Source organism: Caretta caretta, chromosome 20 (genome assembly GCF_965140235.1).
Source record: "Caretta caretta isolate rCarCar2 chromosome 20, rCarCar1.hap1, whole genome shotgun sequence".
Classification (NCBI taxonomy): Eukaryota; Metazoa; Chordata; order Testudines; family Cheloniidae; genus Caretta; species Caretta caretta.
In genome coordinates, this window is record NC_134225.1 from 21,572,577 (window position 1) to 21,590,681 (window position 18,105).

General features: G+C 54.8%; 1 protein-coding gene across 15 annotated transcripts in view; it reads right to left on the reverse strand.

The window, feature by feature from the left end:
* The window catches only part of CACNA1A (calcium voltage-gated channel subunit alpha1 A), a 196,745-nt gene that overhangs the window by 14,713 nt on the left and 163,927 nt on the right, over window positions 1-18,105 (reverse strand). For 12 of the 15 annotated variants that reach the window (XM_075121670.1, XM_075121669.1, XM_075121664.1 and 9 more), the window contains 7 exons: window positions 11,199-11,304; window positions 10,799-10,906; window positions 9,993-10,093; window positions 9,548-9,657; window positions 9,084-9,222; window positions 7,421-7,534; window positions 1,555-1,590 (listed from right to left, as the gene is read on the reverse strand). In XM_075121670.1, coding sequence (XP_074977771.1) covers window positions 1,555-1,590; window positions 7,421-7,534; window positions 9,084-9,222; window positions 9,548-9,657; window positions 9,993-10,093; window positions 10,799-10,906; window positions 11,199-11,304 — 714 coding nt within the window. Of the gene's footprint in view, window positions 1-1,554; window positions 1,619-7,420; window positions 7,535-9,083; window positions 9,223-9,547; window positions 9,658-9,992; window positions 10,094-10,798; window positions 10,907-11,198; window positions 11,305-18,105 lie in introns of those variants that run through there. The other 3 variants (XM_075121672.1, XM_075121665.1, XM_075121673.1) reach the window with 3 other exon arrangements.

Consider the following 18,105-nt stretch of genomic DNA (forward strand, 5'->3'; position numbering starts at 1 on the left):
AACCCCTCCCTAGTGGAGATGGGTACCACAGGACAAACACTGCGTGGAGAGCTGGCTACGGACATGTCTACCCTGCAATCCTGGGGCATGCCGCAGCTCACATGGCCAGACCTGAGCTAGCGGTAATCTAGCTTGCCTGGGTACTCCAGGGGTCACTCCAGCGCAGGCTGGCTGCCCAAGTAATTACCCAGAGCTCCAGCCTGCACTGAGACCTGGGCAATTGCAGCTTCATGGTTCCAGGATCCACAGTCGCAGCCCGTGGCTGCAGTGTAGACATCCCCTTAGCGACAGTTCAGCCAGCTAATGTGGTTCCAGGAGTGTTCTCTTCTGTCCACACCAGTCTCTGGCAGCTTGCTAGAGGTTGCTGTGGTTTAATACAATGTGTTTGACTTCACATCTTTCAGCCTTGTCTTCATGGGGGGAGATTTCCTGGCACAGCTAGAGCAGACTAAAGCAGCCACTTCTGCCATGACATATCCTGGAATACCACAGCACCCCCCGCCCCCGGTGTGGATATTCCCGTCTGAAATGGAAGTGACTTTCCAAGAGAGCGCCCAGCTAGGGATGCCAGTCAATTTCTGTAGGGAGACGAGCTGAGGGAAAGGGTGGACGGATGAGGCTTCAAACACATTAGCTACACTGGAAAGTTCATTTGGATTAAGGCAGGGGGTGAGCGAGAGCGATTGTGGAGTAACTCCGGGTGCAGACCAGCCGGGAGCTGACACCATCTGTTCTCTAGCCCAGCACGTGCTTTCCTCCAGAGCTGGGAGTAGACCCAGGTTCCGGGTGCCTGCTCCTCTCGCCATTCGACTGCGCTTCCTCCCCCCGAGCACATGGGGCCAAGGGCAGTTTGGAAGGATCCCCAAGGGAGGTCATGGAGTCACCTGGCCCCAGGATAAGGCGGGGGGAAGAGAGGAGGTGACAGCTGTGGAAGAAGCCCAGGATGGAGGGAGGGGAGGAGACCCCTGACGGGAAAGGGGCCTGGCTCCCAGCAGGACAGTAGCAGAGAGCAGGGTGGAGAAGGGCGGCGTAGATCAGACAATGGGAGCTGATGGCGACCAGCATCCAGCAGGGTCAGGTCTCGCAGACCACTCCTTCGCCATCCCCTCCCGACCTGTGATGAGAGGAGCTGGACCCCAGCAGGGGAGAGATGACAAGGGAGCCCTCAGAGGGGGATGGAGCAAAAGCCAGGGACAGAGGCAGCTAGAGAGGAGGTGAAATCAACACAGAGCAGTTCCCGAAAGGCTGCCCCCTCCTGGAGCCCTGGGGCTGCCTACGTAGCTGTCGTTGGCTGTGATGAAAGAGAGAGGAATGCAGCCCACTGCCAGGGCCACTAATCTAGGTGGTGTGCAATGAAACGGACGTGGCAGACAGAAGAGGATGGAGATCAGAGCGAGAGACGTGGAGAAGGGAAAGGGATGGATGGAGAGACAGACAGGCTAGCTAGATGTGTGTGGGGACAGATCAAGGAAGGGAGGGAGACCGGCTAGAGGCGAGCGGGGGATTGTGGGCGTGGAGTGAGTGGCACTGGAAAGCCCCCACCACGGTACATACACTGAGATTATTTCCTCGGGGTCGCACCTTCCTCCTCTGCCAGAGCCAGACAAGACGGTGCACACAGAAAGGGAAAGAGAGAGAGAAGAAAATAAATATAAAGGCAAAGAAGGGGGCTTGGGAGGGGGGCGGGAGGACACCAGGAAGGGCAGGGAGTGAGGGGTGGGCAGGGGAGGGGAGAAGAGACTTGGTTATCAGTCAGTTACGGATGGGGGCTTCTTCCATCCTGCAGCCGCGTGTGCTCCCAGCACCCAAGCCAAGCAGGGGCAGGCAGCGGCCCCAGAGGACGGAGGGGGAGCAGGACGCATGGAGCGAGCAGTGGAGGATGAAAGCAGTGCGGGCAGGAGCAGCCCCCCCTCCCTAGCCCCCACTCCTGTGCATGCTGCAACAGAGCAGGCTCCAGCCCCCCTGTGTCCCAGCCGTGCCTTGGGCCGCTGTTAAAAGCTGCAGTGTCACTGTTCGGATCTACCTAGTCCCCCCTGCCCCTGTGGGGCCTGATCCAAAGCCTGCTGATCGCCAGGGAGATGCTTTGGGATGGGCCCTCCCTCCGCAGCCCCGGGGCTGGCATGCTGTGCCTCTGGCCTAGCCCCCCCGCCGCTGGGGAGTGCCGAAGTCAGAGCACCCAAAGGAGAGCACCCAACAGGCTCAGCTGCGGGGGAAGCAGCAGGGAGAACTGGCTGAGTCTGCAGACAGGCGGGATTTGATGACCCCCCTCAGCTGGCCCAAGGGGCATTAAATAATGCCGGGGGGGGAGGGCAGAGCATGGCAGAAGAGCCTCAAATTCACAGAGCTCCAGCCCCGACCCGCTGCGTGGGGGGGAAGTAGGAGGAACTTGGTTGCTACATAGTAGCAGCTACACAGCCATGCTGTTGGCTTTGGGAGAATCCCTTATCCCCCCCCCCCCCGCCCCCCACTGGTGATTAGTGGGATCCAGCACCTGGGCCTGAGGGAAATGGAGCTGGCTGCCAAGTCCCTGTTCATCTCCCCGTTGACTCTGAAGGCTAAGGACTACATGTCCAGTCACTATTGCTAACTGTCCTTAAAACCATTCAGGGCAGAGGAACGACAGTAGAAGTGGCCCTTGCTCATTCACCACCTCTGCTCCTGGCTCATCTCAGAGTGATGCCTGCTGGGGTCACAAGCTCCGGCTGCCAGAGCTCCCCTGGGGGTACGGAAGGATTTTAGTGATGGGGAGATGGAGACGGAGAGGGGAAGAGACTCACCCAAGGTCACACACTGAGTTAGAGACAGAGACAGGAAAAAAACCCAGGAGTCCTGTCTCCCGGTCCCTGCTCTAACCACTACACCCCGCTCCCCTCCCAGAGCTGGATACTGAATCCAGGAATCTGGACTGCCAGTCCCCTCTGCTCTAACCTTTAGGCCACATGATGGGTAAGGAACACTGATCAGTTCAGCATCTCTTGGCTGGGCCCCTGGGTTGCCATGGGGGCAGGATGGAGCTGGACCAGCAATGTGGGAATCAGGCCTCCTGCTCCTGCTCCAGGAGCAGCCTCCCTGACCCCCCATCCCCTCGCTGTATGGGATGGTGCCTGGCCTGGGCCGCACTGTGCGCCCCACTCTCCTAGCCCAGCCAGGAGGGGAGACTCAAGGGTGCAGGGCCCAAGGGACAGTTTGAGGGGTGGAGGTGGACCCAAGACCCTTCCCCTCCTTCCTTCAGCCCCTAAGGAACAGTGCAGCCTTTAGCAGGTGTCTCGCCCCCCTCCCGCCCTGGCCCAAAGGTCAATGGTTACCCACAAAGCTCGCTAGAAAGCTCATGCAAAAAGGAAATGAAAATCAGAGCAGATCTCCTCCAGCACGTAAGTCACTCGCGGCCCCAGCCGCGTCAGCGTACAGCTGGGAGCCGTGCCAGGCGCCCAGCGGGCAGCTCAGCGAGGCCCACATCCAATGCCCGTGAGGATCTGGGCCCTAGTGCTGGTTTGACAGATCCTGCCTCAGAGTGGCCACTAGGTGTCCCTCTAACTCCACAGCAGCCAAGCCCAACCGTTATCTGGTAGTGGGACCCACCCCTGATTCCCTTAAAGGTAAGGCCATTTTTTGGGGACTCGCTCCTGGTAGCTCAGATTTGCCACCATCCGGGTAGAAACACCTGCCAGTCAAGGGCTGGGATGTGGATTCGCGCCCTCTGGGTCACGTTCTACCTCCGTTTACAGGGGCATAAACCGACGGAGAATTTGGCAGGTTAGACCCAAACTTTTCAGGCTAAAGAAGTATTGTAGGTGATGTGAGTTTTCAGTCTTGAAGTTGCGATACGTGGTTGCTGTCCTTCTCAGACACACGCCACCCACCATCCCACACATGTATACTTAGCTCATCGCTACGGAGATTGCCCCGGTAAATGCTCCTATGCTCCTCAGCACGCTAAGGGTGGCATCTGACATGCTCTGGGCATGCTTAACAACACCCCGTCCCCCCAGCCACTCTCAGGGTTGCGGCACTAGGAAGGCGCCCAAGATGGCCGGGGGCACCGCACCTCGGGGGTCTGGAGGGGGGTTCTGTTGCTCTGAAGCATGCTTCATGCCAACATGGGAAGCTCATGTTATAAGCTTGATGGAACCAGCAGCGGCAAATGGTCTTTGCTCAGATGGTGGCTGCGCTTGGATGAATTGCAACAGTATGAGTTCGCCTTCAGCGGAGGGACAGGGTCACGTGAGTCAGTGACGTGCACGTAACACGCGAGCATGGACAGGCCAGGATTGGCTCTCAGCCCTGTGTGGAACCGAGAGGTGAATCCCACCCAACAGCTCCAAAGAAACCGATGAATGTTAACACGTTACACCTCACAATGGTAAGCCAGATCACCCCCTGTTTTGAACTTGGAGGAAACTGAGGCAAAGACAGGGGAGGTGACTTGCCCCAGGTCACACGGGGAGGCAGCGGCAGAGCTGGGATGAGAACCCAGGAGTCCTGACTCCCAGTCCTCTGCTCTGACCATCAGAGATGATCTCTCCCATAGCCAAGGAAAGAGGCCAGGAGTGCATGGCTCAAAAAATCTCACGCTGAGTCTATTATGCTGCCTCTTAACATTTCATGCTATCCAAGAGCCTCCAACGCTTGGATCAGCTCTGAAACCCAGGCCTTGGCTCTGGCCTCCTGACCACAAAATCCTCCTCCCATTTTGTTGTTGCTCTCAAGGAAGGATTCTGCATCTTTACAAGATTCCTTTTTTTTTTTTTTTTTGGAGCCTTTAACCCTTTCATCTTCCCTGGGAGAAATAGCTCCATTCCCCGCTTAATTTCCCTCAGCTGCCCCTTGGTTACGGTGACCTCCCCTCTGGCCCAGGCTGTTGAACAAGGCTCTCTCTGGGGCCTGCCAGTGATGCTCCTTTGGTCACCAGAGGGGGGCGCTAGAAAAGTGACGACATAATATTATTAGCAAGCTTTGGTTACTGATACAAAGTGAGACAATGATTCTTGCGACTCATCGATATTCTGGAGGGGAAACTGCAGTGTCAGGGTTACTGAGTTGTTGTCCCAGCAACAGACTGCGACGTCATGGTAACAGAGACTGCAGTGTCACGGTAACATGGACCACGGCTTTGATCTCACAGTTATGGAGACCATAATGATATGGTTCTGGAGATGCTGTTGTCATGGTTACATGGGTTAAAGTGGGCTTGCACCTTCCATGCAATCGTTCTCGGGAGATGCAACACAGAATCTAGCTTTTCCCAAAGGAACGGTCAATTTCACCCATTGGTAAAATGCAGCCACCTCTGGGGTGGAGCACAGCAGCTGTTTAGTGCAGAGCAAAGCTACACAGCAGTTTAGGGAAAGACATGAAGAAAGAATTCTGCATCCAGCTGGAATCACAGGAGGAATTTAGAGAAGCAGCTGAAATTGAAATCTGGCTGGGACAAATGTCCCAACTCCTACGAATAGGACAATGGGATTTTAACAGCCTCATTTCAATGGATGGCGACTTTAAGCATCACCTCATGCAGCGTAGCACCCCCTAGTGTTATGCAGAGACCCTGGTGACTATACTGACTCAGAGAGGAGAGCTCCCCCAGTGACTGAGCCCCTCCATTTCCAGCAGCACAGCACCTTCTAGCACTCCTCCCCCCGTCCCCGTCCCCCACCATTTCCTGCTGAGTCAACAACACGTGCTGTGTTTTTTCATGCTGGAACTTTCCCGTGAGGTCTCCCAAGTGGTGACCCGGCCCACCAATGCTTCGCAAGTGAATTGCCATCACCTCTCAGCACAGGGTGGCAGAGCTGCTGGAGACAACGAAAGCAAATGTCCAAAGTCACTTTTCCTGAGTAGGAGCTGGGAGGTGATTTTTCTCCTGTCTAAGGCCTTGGTGAGACTGATACTGGAATAGTGGGTCCAGGTCTGGCGCGTCCACACTATAAAAACGATGCTGAAAAACTGGAAAAGGTGCAGAGGAGAGTTATAAAAATAATTTGGGGGCTGCAGAAAATTCCTGGCAGGGAGAGGTAAGGAGCTTATCAACAAGAAGATCGAGAAGTCGGAGGTGATTTGATTATGGGGCCCGGGGAAAGAATCCAGGGCACTGAAGGGTTCTTTATGCTAGCAGAGAAAGGCAGAAGAGCAACCACTGGCTGGAAGAGAAAGCCAGACAGTCCCACATTTGTAACCAGCTCCCAAGGGAAGCTCAGGATTCTCTATCCATTGAAGTCTTCAGATCAAGACTGGAGGCCTTTCTGGAAGATACTGACATGTTGACAGGTGCTCCTGGCTGCCAGCAGCTGAATTTCTGCACCAAAGGCAATCACAGACCACCTTAAAATGGTCATGCAATGGGTGTGCTGAGCTCCTTCAAACTCAAGGGAAGGAGCAATTAAGCCCCTTTGTGGAGTAGAGAGAGGTACAGACAATGGGGAGTCTGCCCAAGACAAAAGGCAGATCAGAGCTAACCTGTGTGGACTGGTCTGTCTTCTCTGCATGGTCAATTCATGTGTGAGCATCCCCACTGAAAAGCTTGACCTGAATTACTGTGTCCTCACTGGTTCTGCTCTCATCCAGGTGTGTCCTGGCTCTGTCTGCTGACATGCTGTAGGATTCTTTCCCAGTCAATCTGTCCTTTAGGAGGAACTGTGGGAAGGGCACCGAAGAACTAGCATGTTCCAGACTGAGTTAAAGCAGAGCCTGGGATCTAACTCACATCCCCAACTGAGTCAAATAGCCAGGACTTAAAGCACTTCCAAACCCAGGTCCGAGGCTTTTCTGTGTGGATGGTAGGACGGTTTGGGCTAAAACCCAGGTTAGAACCAGGGTTAAATGGGCAGTGAAGACATACGCAAAGAGACAGAAAGTCAGTAGCAGTAAAGCAGAGAGACAGAGCCCGCTGAAGCGGCAGACTGGGGATTCCTGAACAAGGAAACCGCCTGCCATTGTTCAGAGAAACAGGACTTGGTGTAAATATGTTTTGTAACTAAAACCAGATCACACCAAAGAACAGCCCTGGCTCGTACCATCAATTTCTTCTCTGAATGGAGACAGCCCTGCAAAGCTGCCACATGGGCCAAAGGGGCAACAAAATGCTTTGGCCAAACACAAGTTCTTGGGCTCAGTGCAGGGGTAACTGGGCAAGATTCTCTCCCCTGTGATGGGCGGGCGATCAGCCTAGATGATCTAATGGTATCTTCTGGTCTGACACTCTAGGGTGCTATGAATTTCAAAAGGCGTCTCTTGCAATCTGGGCCCAATCCTGAGTCCTGGCAAGGGATTGGTTCACTTTGTATCAGTCCAGGAGCGACTCCCCATTCGAAATGCACTTGAATGAGAAATTCCCCGTTTTCGGGGGACGACCCGAGCTCCCAGCAGGGGTGTCATTATGTTTGGCAGTGGAATCCCTGGATGGTTCCAAAAAAAAGCCCCTCACCTGGTTTTCAGCAGGGAGTCGTGGCATGGAGGCAGCCCGGCCGTGCCCTTCCATGGGGAGGTAGTGGTCGCTGTCTGAGTAGCCGTCCTTCCCAATTTCTCTCATCTCCACAGACTGCAGAGAGCAAGGCAAAAAGAGGGTCACCTGGTAAGTAGTGTCACCCCCATTTTACAAGTGGGGAAACTGAGGCACAGACAGAGGCAGGGACTTGTCAGAAGTCCTTCACAAGTCAGGGGTACCCTGGGAATAGAACACAGGAGTCCTGACTCCCAGCCCTCCTCCACTCTAACCCACTCCTCTCTCAGACTAGGGAACATAACCCAGCTCCCCGGGCTCTAACTACTAGACCCCACTCTCCTCCCGGAGCTGGGGATAGATCCCAGGAGTCCTGACTCCCAGTCCCTGGCTCTGTTCAGTACACACTGCTGCTGAAAATCATGATCCCTGGCTCAGTTCTTCCTCCCGGTGTCCTGGATTCCCTACCAGTCTGAAACCACCAGAGACACCCTGCACCTGAGCCTCCGGAGCTGCCTGTGGTGGGAAATCTGTCATCCTCATTCCCCCTGGAGAATGGCTAAGTGGTCAGCTGGGAGACCAGGCCAGCTCCATGCCTGACTAGCCCTCAGACTGGGCTTCTCCACATAACCCAGCCCTAAGGGGTCAGACCTGCCCCCAGCTCCTGAACAGGAGAGAGAGAGAGAGAGATGGATGGGTGTGTATGGGGACAGACAGATAGATGGGTGTGTACTCGGATAGAGAGAGAGATGGGTGTGTATTCGGATAGAGAGAGAGATGGGTGTGAATGGGGACAGACAGAGAGATGCGTGTGTACGGGGATAGATCGGGCTGGGCAAACTACAGCCTGGGGCCTCATCCAGCCCTTCAGACATTTTAATCTGGCTCTTGAGCTCCTGCTGGGGAGCGGGGTCGGGAGCTTGCAAATGGGGCCAATGGGAGCTGCAGGGGGAGGGGCAGTGCCTGTGGACAGGGCAGTGCGTAGAGTCGCCTGGGTGCACCTCCACGTAGGAGCTGGAGAGGGGACATATCGCTGCTTCCGGGAGCTGCTTGAGGTAAGTGCTGTCCAGAGCCTGCACGCCTGACCCCCTCCTGAGCCCCAACCCCCTGCCTTGATCCCCCTCCCACCCTTCTGCACCCCAGAGCCTGCATCCCCAGCTGGAGCCCTCACCCCCCAACTTCCCCCCCACCCCCTGCCCCAGTCTGGAGCCCCCTCCCGCACCCTGAACTCCTCATTTCTGGCCCCACCTCAGAGCCTGTACCCCCAGACGAAGCCCTCACTCGCTCCTGCACCCCAACCCCCAATTTTGTGAGCATTTGTGAGCCCACTGTACAATTTCCATACTCAGATGTGGCCCTCGGGTCAGAAAGTTTGCCCACCTCTGGGATAGACAGATAGATAGATAGATAGATAGAGGGGGTGTATGGGGATAGACGGATGGATAGATAGATAGAGGGGGTGTATGGGGATAGACGGATGGATAGATAGATAGAGGGGGTGTATGGGGATAGACGGATGGATAGATAGATAGAGGGGGTGTATGGGGATAGACGGATAGATAGATAGATAGATAGATAGATAGATAGATAGAGGGGGTGTATAGGGATTGACAGATTATGTGCATATGGACATCGATCAATCGATCACCTGGGAATTGGGACGGCTGTTGGGCATGTCTTCGGGGCGACCTCGCTCTGGACTCCAGGTGCCTGTCTTCTGGAACATCTCCTGTGCCCGCTCGGTGACCCAGGACTGGCTCTCCTTGATGCCCCCTTCAGGCGCACTCCTGCCAGAGCAGACAGGACGTCAGGCCATAGCCACCCGTGCTGGCCTAGAGGGGCTAATCAGCAATGCAGGCAGCGCATCTGCCGTTAACGGAGCCACGCCAGCATCGCCCAGCTTCTCTGGCAGCTAGAAAGCTGCTCCAGTCCTGGGCTCTCCCACAGGGAGGCTCTGCAGGGTATGGTGATCTCCAGTCCTTGCCTCTCCCAGCAGGGGGCGCTGTGGGGAGTGGGGCAGGAGAGCTGGCTGTGGGAGGAGCTCCCGGCTATGCCAGTCCTGGGCTCTCCAGCAAGGGCAGGACAACCAGATAGCGAATGCTCAGGACTTACAGGCCACCCCCTTGGTCCAGATGGGAGGACGGGAGAGCGTTCGGCCCCGGGACCCCCTCCTGGGTGGGCGACGGCGGCTCCATACGCTGGAACATGAGCGGCGTTCGATTCTGCAGGGAAGACAGGAGGCATCAGACCAGCTTATGGGAAGGGAACAAAAGCTGTGAGCAGGCCCCCAAGCCAGCCTGGGCCGGGCACCCTCCTTCCCCCTGGCTGGGAACCTGGGCTCAAACCTCCCGCCCAGGGTAGGAGCATTTCACTGTGGTAGCGGCTTTCACCTGAGGGTCTCAATGCACTTCTCAGGCAGCTCCACCCTACCCGCTCGTGGAGGTGAGTCTGCCTGACCAGCCCCATGTGCGGGGGAAACTGAGGCACAGAGTGGCAAAGGGGCTTACTCAAGTGAGTCAGTGGGAGAGCCAGGAATTGAAAACCCCAGGGGATGTACCTGCTCCTCCCTCATGGCCTGGAGCTTCTTGGCCTTGCTTTGCCGGTAGTACTCCATGATCATCATAGCGGCGTAGATCTTCCCAACTGTCAGGTCCGTGGCTGGGGGAGGCAGGAAGGGAGAGAGGCTGAGCATTATCAGCAGCCCCACCCCTGCCCTGGCCCAGCACGAAGCAGCCCAACTCCCCCCAGAATTTCAACCCTCTCAGCCTCTGGTCCCCAAAGCTGAGTGCCCCCATTGATGGTGGGGAAGATGGGGACACAGACTCTGGGCCCACACAGGTCTTGGCCCTGGGCACAACAAGGCGTAGAGATGCCAGAGAGATAAGGGGCTTTACAGACCAGACAGATCCCTGGGGATGGATGGACGGATAGACAGACCTCTGTGCTGAGTGGCTGGGAGTCTCCAGGGCTCAGCTTGCCAAAAGTCACCCAGAAAGTCAGTGGCACATTGGGATAGAACCCAGGAGTCCTGATGCTCTAACCACTAGACACCACTCCCTTCCCACACCCCAGGAGTCCTGACTCCCAGCCCCCCCAGCACACACATCTCTCCCCCAACGCACAGAATGGGCACGGGACAGCGCGAGCCCCCGTGGTGCGAACGGGATGCTTAGCCCTGCACAGCTCACCCTGCTGGGCAGCAGTGACTTGGTTAATGGGGGGCTGGCATGCTGTCTGGACATGGGTGCTATGCCCATCCCGGGGAAGTTCCCATGCCAGGGCTGGGGCTGGCTGCCCCTACAGCAGAAGCCAGGCAGTCTGCCGAGCTTGGGGACAGTGCGGGGAACAAGCAGGGATGCTCACATTTGTGAGGGGTGACAAGGAGATCCAGGTTCTTGTGGGAGAGGTTGGGCCAGATGGCCATCATCTCCTTCCGGAGCTCGGCATCCATCTGCTGCTTGTCGGCTCCTCCTGGAAGGCACAAGCCGGGGGGAAGATCAGTGGCTGGGCATCGGAGCCCCGAAATATCAGATCCCCAGTGAAAGTGTTACTATCCTGCTCCCTGGAGTAGCCAGAAGCTCCCCCCACAGCCAGCGCTCCTGCCCTGCTCTCTGCAGTGCCCCCTGCTGGGAGAGAGCAGGACTGGAGCAGTTGTGGATTTCCTTTTGAAGGTGGGGTGCAGAGCGGTGCCCTGCTGGTAAGCCCCCATCCTGCACAGAGGAGCCAGCTCCCCACCACCACTGCCCCAGAGCCTCGCACTTGCCTTTGGCGATCTTGATGTCCAGTGCGGTCCTGATCAGAGCCATGAGGGTTGAGTTGAAGTGGACGGTGTTGTCGTCAGCCACGGGCAGGTCCATGCGGAGCAGCCTCTGCAGAGAGGCAAGCAGAAGCGCGTCACCCTCACGGTCCCCGCACCTGAGACCGGCGTGACTTTCAAAACAGGGGAGCCCTGGGGAGAACTCTGAGGTGTCACCGGGTTCAGTACTTGGGGGATCCCCAGCTCTTGCTAACCAACACCCCTCCCCACATCCCCTCTGGATGCTGATGGGCCTATGAAGGTGCCCAGTGCCAATGAATGAGGCACTCCCTTTACAACAATCATCCCTGGCCTATACCTGTCTCTGTCCAGCTGAGGATCTCAGAGTGTGTTGCTGGCATTTAGGGATTAAACCTCAGCCACTGGTGGGCAGGCCAGAATTGTCCCCAATTTAGAGGTGGGGAAACTGAGGCAACTGTCTCCCTGTTATACACAGTGTCAGTGGCAGAACTGGGAATAGGACCCAGGAGTCCTGGCTCAGGCTCCTGCTTTAACCACTATTCAACAGTTCCATCCCAGAGCCAAGATTAGAACCCAGGAGACCTGACTCCCAACTCTACCCACTAGACCACATTCACTCCTAAAGCCAGGAGTAGAACCTAGGAGCCCTGACGTCTAGCTCCCTTCTCTAACCAGTAGACACACTCCCCTCCAACAGCTGGGCAGAGAAACCAGAAGTCCTGTTCCAACCTCTAGACCCCACCTCTCCTCTCTGGGTTGCATCCCTCCCTGCCTTCCCCAGAGTTCTTTCCAAAGAGCTCACTGACTTTTTAAAAAAATTTAAATTAAGATAAAGAAATCAACAAAGAAAGAAACACAAACTCCATGTTGCAAGGCAGCAGTGCACTCGGCATCAGCAAAGGGAAACAGGGGAGGTGTAGTTAATGCTCACTGCACAGGATGCAGCCAGTACCATCCAACAAAGCGCGTTCCTCCCAGTGCCAAGGCAAGACAGCGCCACGCCAGGGCTCATGCAGCGGGCATGCAGCATGCGGCAGAAAGCATTCCCAGAGGACACATTGAGACTCATTCATAGCTCTGGTATAGACTGCTCTAGAGAGGCCCGCAGTTTTTGTGCTCTCGGTGCAAAGAATGGGTGCGTCCTCAAGGTGCGAAGGGAAGAAATGAAAAAATCGACAGAAACTCGGCATTCCTCAGAGTTCAGGCTGTTGGGCAACAAGATGCTCAGGGTTGGATTGGACACTGGCCGACCAGTTAGTGCATTAGCTACGATAAGGCTGTGGACCGTATGGAGATGGGGTTAGTGGGGAGGTCTCTTCTGGTCTTTAAAGGGATGTAACTGACGAAGGCGGGGGAGGGACAGCAAAACAAGAAGGGAAAAAGACAGAGAGGGGGGAGTAGGACTGACAGGGAGGATGAAGAGAAAATTAGCATGAAGGTCCATCCGAGCATGATGTCCAGAAAACTGGGCCCTACAGAGATTGGCCTGAAGCACAGAGGGTGAGTGCAGCTCCACACTGCCCCATGGTTTGTGGAAGTAGCCCCCATCTTCACCCTCCAGGCTCAGGACACTTCCACCCGTGCTGCGTTCTCAACCTGTCAGCAATCGGGCACCCGAGGCCCCAGCAATAGCGTTATGTGGTCCCGATTGCTGCTCCATGGTTTGGATAATGGGACATTTGCCACATCCCTGATCTAGGTTCAAATCTGACTTGGGCTGGTCCCCCCGATACAGTTGCAAACAGGACCCTGCATGATTATCCAGGTGTGTCCATGCTCCACGCAGGTCAGGGTAGTTGGACATACCCAGCCTCCCAGGACTCTGCCAGACCTTCCCAAAATGCATTGCGCTGTGTGAAAAGCACCCACAATCCTCCATGGCAAAGCATGATAGGATAGTTCCCCGGATTTTCCCAGAATGCCCTGGCACTTGCATGGCTCAGCAGGGAGGGCGACATGGACAGGCCAAACCAGGTTATCCTGTAACCTTGTCGAGTGACCCTGGAAGAGCCAGGTCACCCGCAAGGCTGGGGGCAGCATGCTGCACTCATCAGGCAGGATTGGCCCATAACACGGTTCTCTTGAGGGAGAAGGGACCAGGCTGGGTTTGGGATGGAGCTGCCTGGGTGAGGGGAACGCAATCAGCCATGACCCCTCTGCGGGGGGCGCTGTTCCACACGGCACCAGTGCTCCTCTCGCAATGGTTTTCTGGACAGCAGCTGTCATGGAGGAGTGAGCCAAGAGAAAAGGGGGTGAACGGGAGGGCACAGAAAAGACTCAGCGGGTATGAGATACCCAGGAGGACTGAATGGAGGGCCCAGCGGGTTTTAGACAGAGTGAGGGGAGCGGAGGAGCAAGGACTGATGGGCAGGCTGAGGAGAGGCTACTGAGGAGTAAAAGCAACATGGTGAAAAACTTTTGCACCTGCCGTCTGAGGAGCTCTGTAAAATGGGGAAACTGAGGCACAACCAGGGGACGCGACTTACCCAGGGAGCAAATGGAAGAGCTGGAAATAGAACCTGGGAATCCTCACACTCAATTCAATCCTCTAACCACACTCCCACCTCAAGCCAAGAACAAAACCTGGGAGTCCTGATTCCCTGCTCTGACCACTAGACATCACCCTCCTCTCAGATGCAGGAAGAGAGACGAGTCCTTAGTCCCATAGCTCCACTAGCGTCTGATACATCAGCCTTCTCCTTTTCTGCTGGGTCCCGGTAATACAGTACAATCCCCTAGTGTGGACGCACCATATACAGCTGCTTATACCAGTAAAGCTATTCACATAAGGGAAAGGCAGTAAGTTATACTGCTTTAAGATGCTTTTATCTCAGTATAGCTGTGTCCACACTAGGAGTTCTACTGTTATAGCTACAGTCGCTAAAACCCACTCCCGTAACCGATGTGGTTCACCAGGACAAACACCTCAGTCAATTTCCAGTGTGAAGTCTCAGGGTAGAACCCTTGCCTGCCCTGAGCTGCTCCGTGCATCTCTCTTAAAGCCCCAGCTCCTGGAGTCATGGGACAACCTCAGCTTTCATGCAAAAGAAAAAAGGAAGTTCCCAACCCTTGTGGTGCTGGAGGAAAATGTGGACCTGGGCATAACTCTAAAGGCTCAGAAAGTAGGAGGCAAAGACAAGGCCAGGTCAATGTTAAAGGCTTTTGTTGGCATAGCTCTGTCAGTCAGGGATGTGAAGAGGTGGGAACCCGACAGAGCTGTGCCAGCCTCCTCAAGTGATCCTGTTTGCCCCACGGAACTCAGACCTACACCTCCTTTCCTTCGCCCATACCTCACTGGGCTCTCTTCAGTTTCTCTGTAGTGCCCACCACTGTGGGAGCTAAGGCACTAGGGGCCTGATTCCCGTTTAGGCCCGGTTGACACAGCGTTTGTCCTAGTGACAGCACATCCTGTAGAGGGGTGACTTTTACCGATAGCGCTACCCCGGTACGCCCCCCAGTACGATGCAATTCTACCAATATAAAGGCACCTTGTGTCAATATGGCTTATTTCCTTTCCCGTAGGGGGACAGCTACAAGGCACCTTCACATCCATGTAGCAGTGTCCCTGCTAGGAATCATGCTGGCACCTCATAACAAAACCACCCCCCGACGCAGCTGAACAGGCATCAGCGTGGGGAGCCAGGCTCAGGCCTGCGCAGAAACTGTTGCTTCTCCAGTAACGACACTTGGGGATGTGATTTTTTTAACGCTATTTCTACACTGGCAAAAGCCCTAGTCTAGACACGGTTACACCGGCAGAGAATATAGCTGATTTCGTTTGGGAAACTGGTCTAAGCTGTCTTGTCAGGCGCTGCATCTCCAGTAGGCAGGTTTGCCAGTATAGCTCTTAGACCCGGCCTAAAGTGGATGCGAGAGTCAGGGCCTGACACAACTTGCTCCTTAGAAGCCCCTGCCGCCTGGCCAGTCGGCCGTGTGCAATCCTGGCTGGCCTGGCTGTTCCTTTACCGCAGATGGGAGAGGCCTGTGGGTCGGGTGCTGGACAGACTCGGGTTCTATTCTGGCTGGCAGCCTGGGATAGGGGCAGGAGCAAACGCTCTGCTTCTGAGAACGCACCCTGGGACCAGCCTTCCCACCCCCGCGTCTCTCCCAGACAGCAGCAGCCCGGTGCAGGGACAGTGCACTTTGCCAATGGGCTGAGCCCTATTGGGCAAGGACCAGACAGACGCACAGGGACACCACGCATGGGGGATAGATAAGGCGAGCTCTGGGTGTCTGAAGGAGCAATGAGGGGGCCTGCGACAGCGGAAGAAAAGAGAGAGAGGCAAGCAGTGGGTTATGGATCCTCAGTCATAAATGGGAACCCTCCAAAACCGCTCTGTAGGGCAGTTCTAGCTTTGAAGCCGGGGGAAAGGCAGGAGTGGGGCAGGGAGAGAGAATGGAGGCGAGGTGAGAACCAGAGATGGGAAAGACTGAATGTGACGGGAAGAGGAGAGAAGCTGCTAGCCAGGTTAGAACTGCATTGACAGAGAAGGGGGTCTGGGGACGGGGAGGAAAAGGGGGTGAGAAAGAAAGGTTAGTAGCTGTTAATATTGTCTCTGGTGGAGGATATTTTTGAAAGCAGCAAAAGGGAGTTCCCCATAGGGCTGATTAAAGATGGGGACCAGCTTCCTGGGCAGAGAACTGGGGCTTTCGAAGGAGGTGTAAGACACTTGCTGGGTGAGCCATTCTGAGAAGACCTATCTTATGCCCCAGGCCTTGTAAATGAGCCTGGAGATCACAAGCGCTTGGTCTCTGACACTGGGACCATGTTCACCCCTGGCCTGAACAGACTCATCTGCAACTAAAGCTGCTGCAGTTTCACCTGCTTAATCCCAGGATGAATTTAGCTCCTGCCAAGCTGATCACGTGGGTAGAACTCTGCACCTTTGTGGAAGCCCCCTGATTTCTCTGCTTCAGTGTCTGCCCGTGTGCATCCAACTGCAAAATTGGGGCCTTAGAGCTTGTCTCTGTAGGGAGATTGACCGGCACAGCTATGGCAGAATCACTATTCCGACGCAGCTAGTCCAGAACAGCTAGAACAAGAACACCTAGCTCTTCTCCATCAGATCTCAAAGCACGTAACTCTCATTATCACTGAGGCAAAGAGAGGGGAAGTGACTGGCCCACAATCACCCAGCAGGCTAGTTACAGAGCTGGAACCCAGCTCTCCTGAGTCCCACTTCAGTGGCTCTTACCTCTAGGCCACACTAAATTCACACTCTACCAGATTCCACAAGAACTTCCCTCTGCAGCCAAGCCCTGAGCCCAGCGTTCCAGACCACTGACTTGAGCTAAACAAAAACCAGCCTAGTTTCAAGTCCACACAGCCTTTCCCATTGGTTTTTCATAGAATTTCAATCCTAGATCCTGCAGCCAGAGGGGCCCTTTTCAATCATCCAGTTTGACCCTCCTTTAGAACTCAGGCCATGGGACTTCCCTGAATTAATTCCTGTTTGAACTCAAGCCACTATTTTAGAAAAAACATCCAATCTTGATTTAAACAGGGCCAATGCTGGAGAATCCATCCCAACCCCTGGTAAGTCATGCCAACGGTTAATTATCCTGTTAAAAATTTGTACCTAAATCTACACCTGTCCAGCTTCAAATTCCAGCAATAGGATCTTGTTACATCTTTAGCTACATGTTTCAAATCACACCTTTAGGCCTTGGGCAGGTCTTCACTGCAGTTAGCTCGAGTTATCCACACTCAAGTGACTCCTCTTGAGTCAACCCAGTTTGACTGAGAGTGACTATAACAGTCGAATTGCAGCACCCACACATCTGTGGGTGTCACTAGGACTTCTGGGGCACTTGCCATGGTTCTTTGTACAGCAATAAGCTGAGCCACTTTAAGGATTCTTTTCCAGCGAACGGAGGGAGAACTGGTCTGTCCCTTCTGGGCACATCAGGGGGAGTTATGAGAAGGGAATGGATCAGCAGCGCTAGCCTGCATCCACATTACAGAAGGGTCATGTTAGCAGCTGACAAGTTGTGCTCACTTGAGTTTTAGCCTGTAGCCACCGATGCACCACTGCATTTGAATGTAGGGTTTGTACGTGTGGATGGGGCAACGCTTGAGTTATAACTCGAGTTCACTTCGCAGCTAAGACCTGGTGCACCCTCTCCTCAGCTTCCACCATTGCACTGCAGGAGCGTGCTGGATCTCCCACAATGCCCTGTGGTCAGAAATACGGTGTCACTGGTTTAAAGAGATATTGTCAGGCAAAAAAAGCCAAACAAATCTGATATTTTGCAAACAAACTGCCCATCTAGCTTACAAATCACAATTAAGATGATCAAAACTGGAAAGAAACTAAGCATCTAATTTCCTTTCTACCACGGAGGATGTTTAGCTTCTCATACTTTGAAAGGGGAGGAAACCGAGGCACAGAGCCAAGACTAGCTTATGTTCACGCAGCGAATCTAAGACACTGCAAGGAACTGAACCAAGTTCTGCTGTACCCCACCATGTTGCCTGAATCACTAGGCACAGCAGCCTCCAAGAGTCAATTTCACTCCCAGGATCTAACCCTCAGCAGCAATGTTGGAAACACTGCAGTGGGATCTTTGCATCCAAGCAAACAGCTTCCACTGGATCCCAGAGAAATGATGGGGAATGCCTACGGATGGGTAGACTGGGTGAAATCTAAGCATTGGCCAGATTTCCCAGTTCTCAGCACTCACACTGGACCCAGCTTGTCCAACGAGGCCCGAACTCAGCAGCTCACTCCTGGGTAGGCATCAGAATTGTTTGAAAATCTGGCTACTTACTTCCGTGCCTGAGCGCTCGTCTACCTGGGGCGATTTACCCGCGTAACTACACTGGTATACCTATACCGCGAGCAACACACCAGTGCAACTCCCAACTCTTATTCCTTAATCAGAGTGCCTT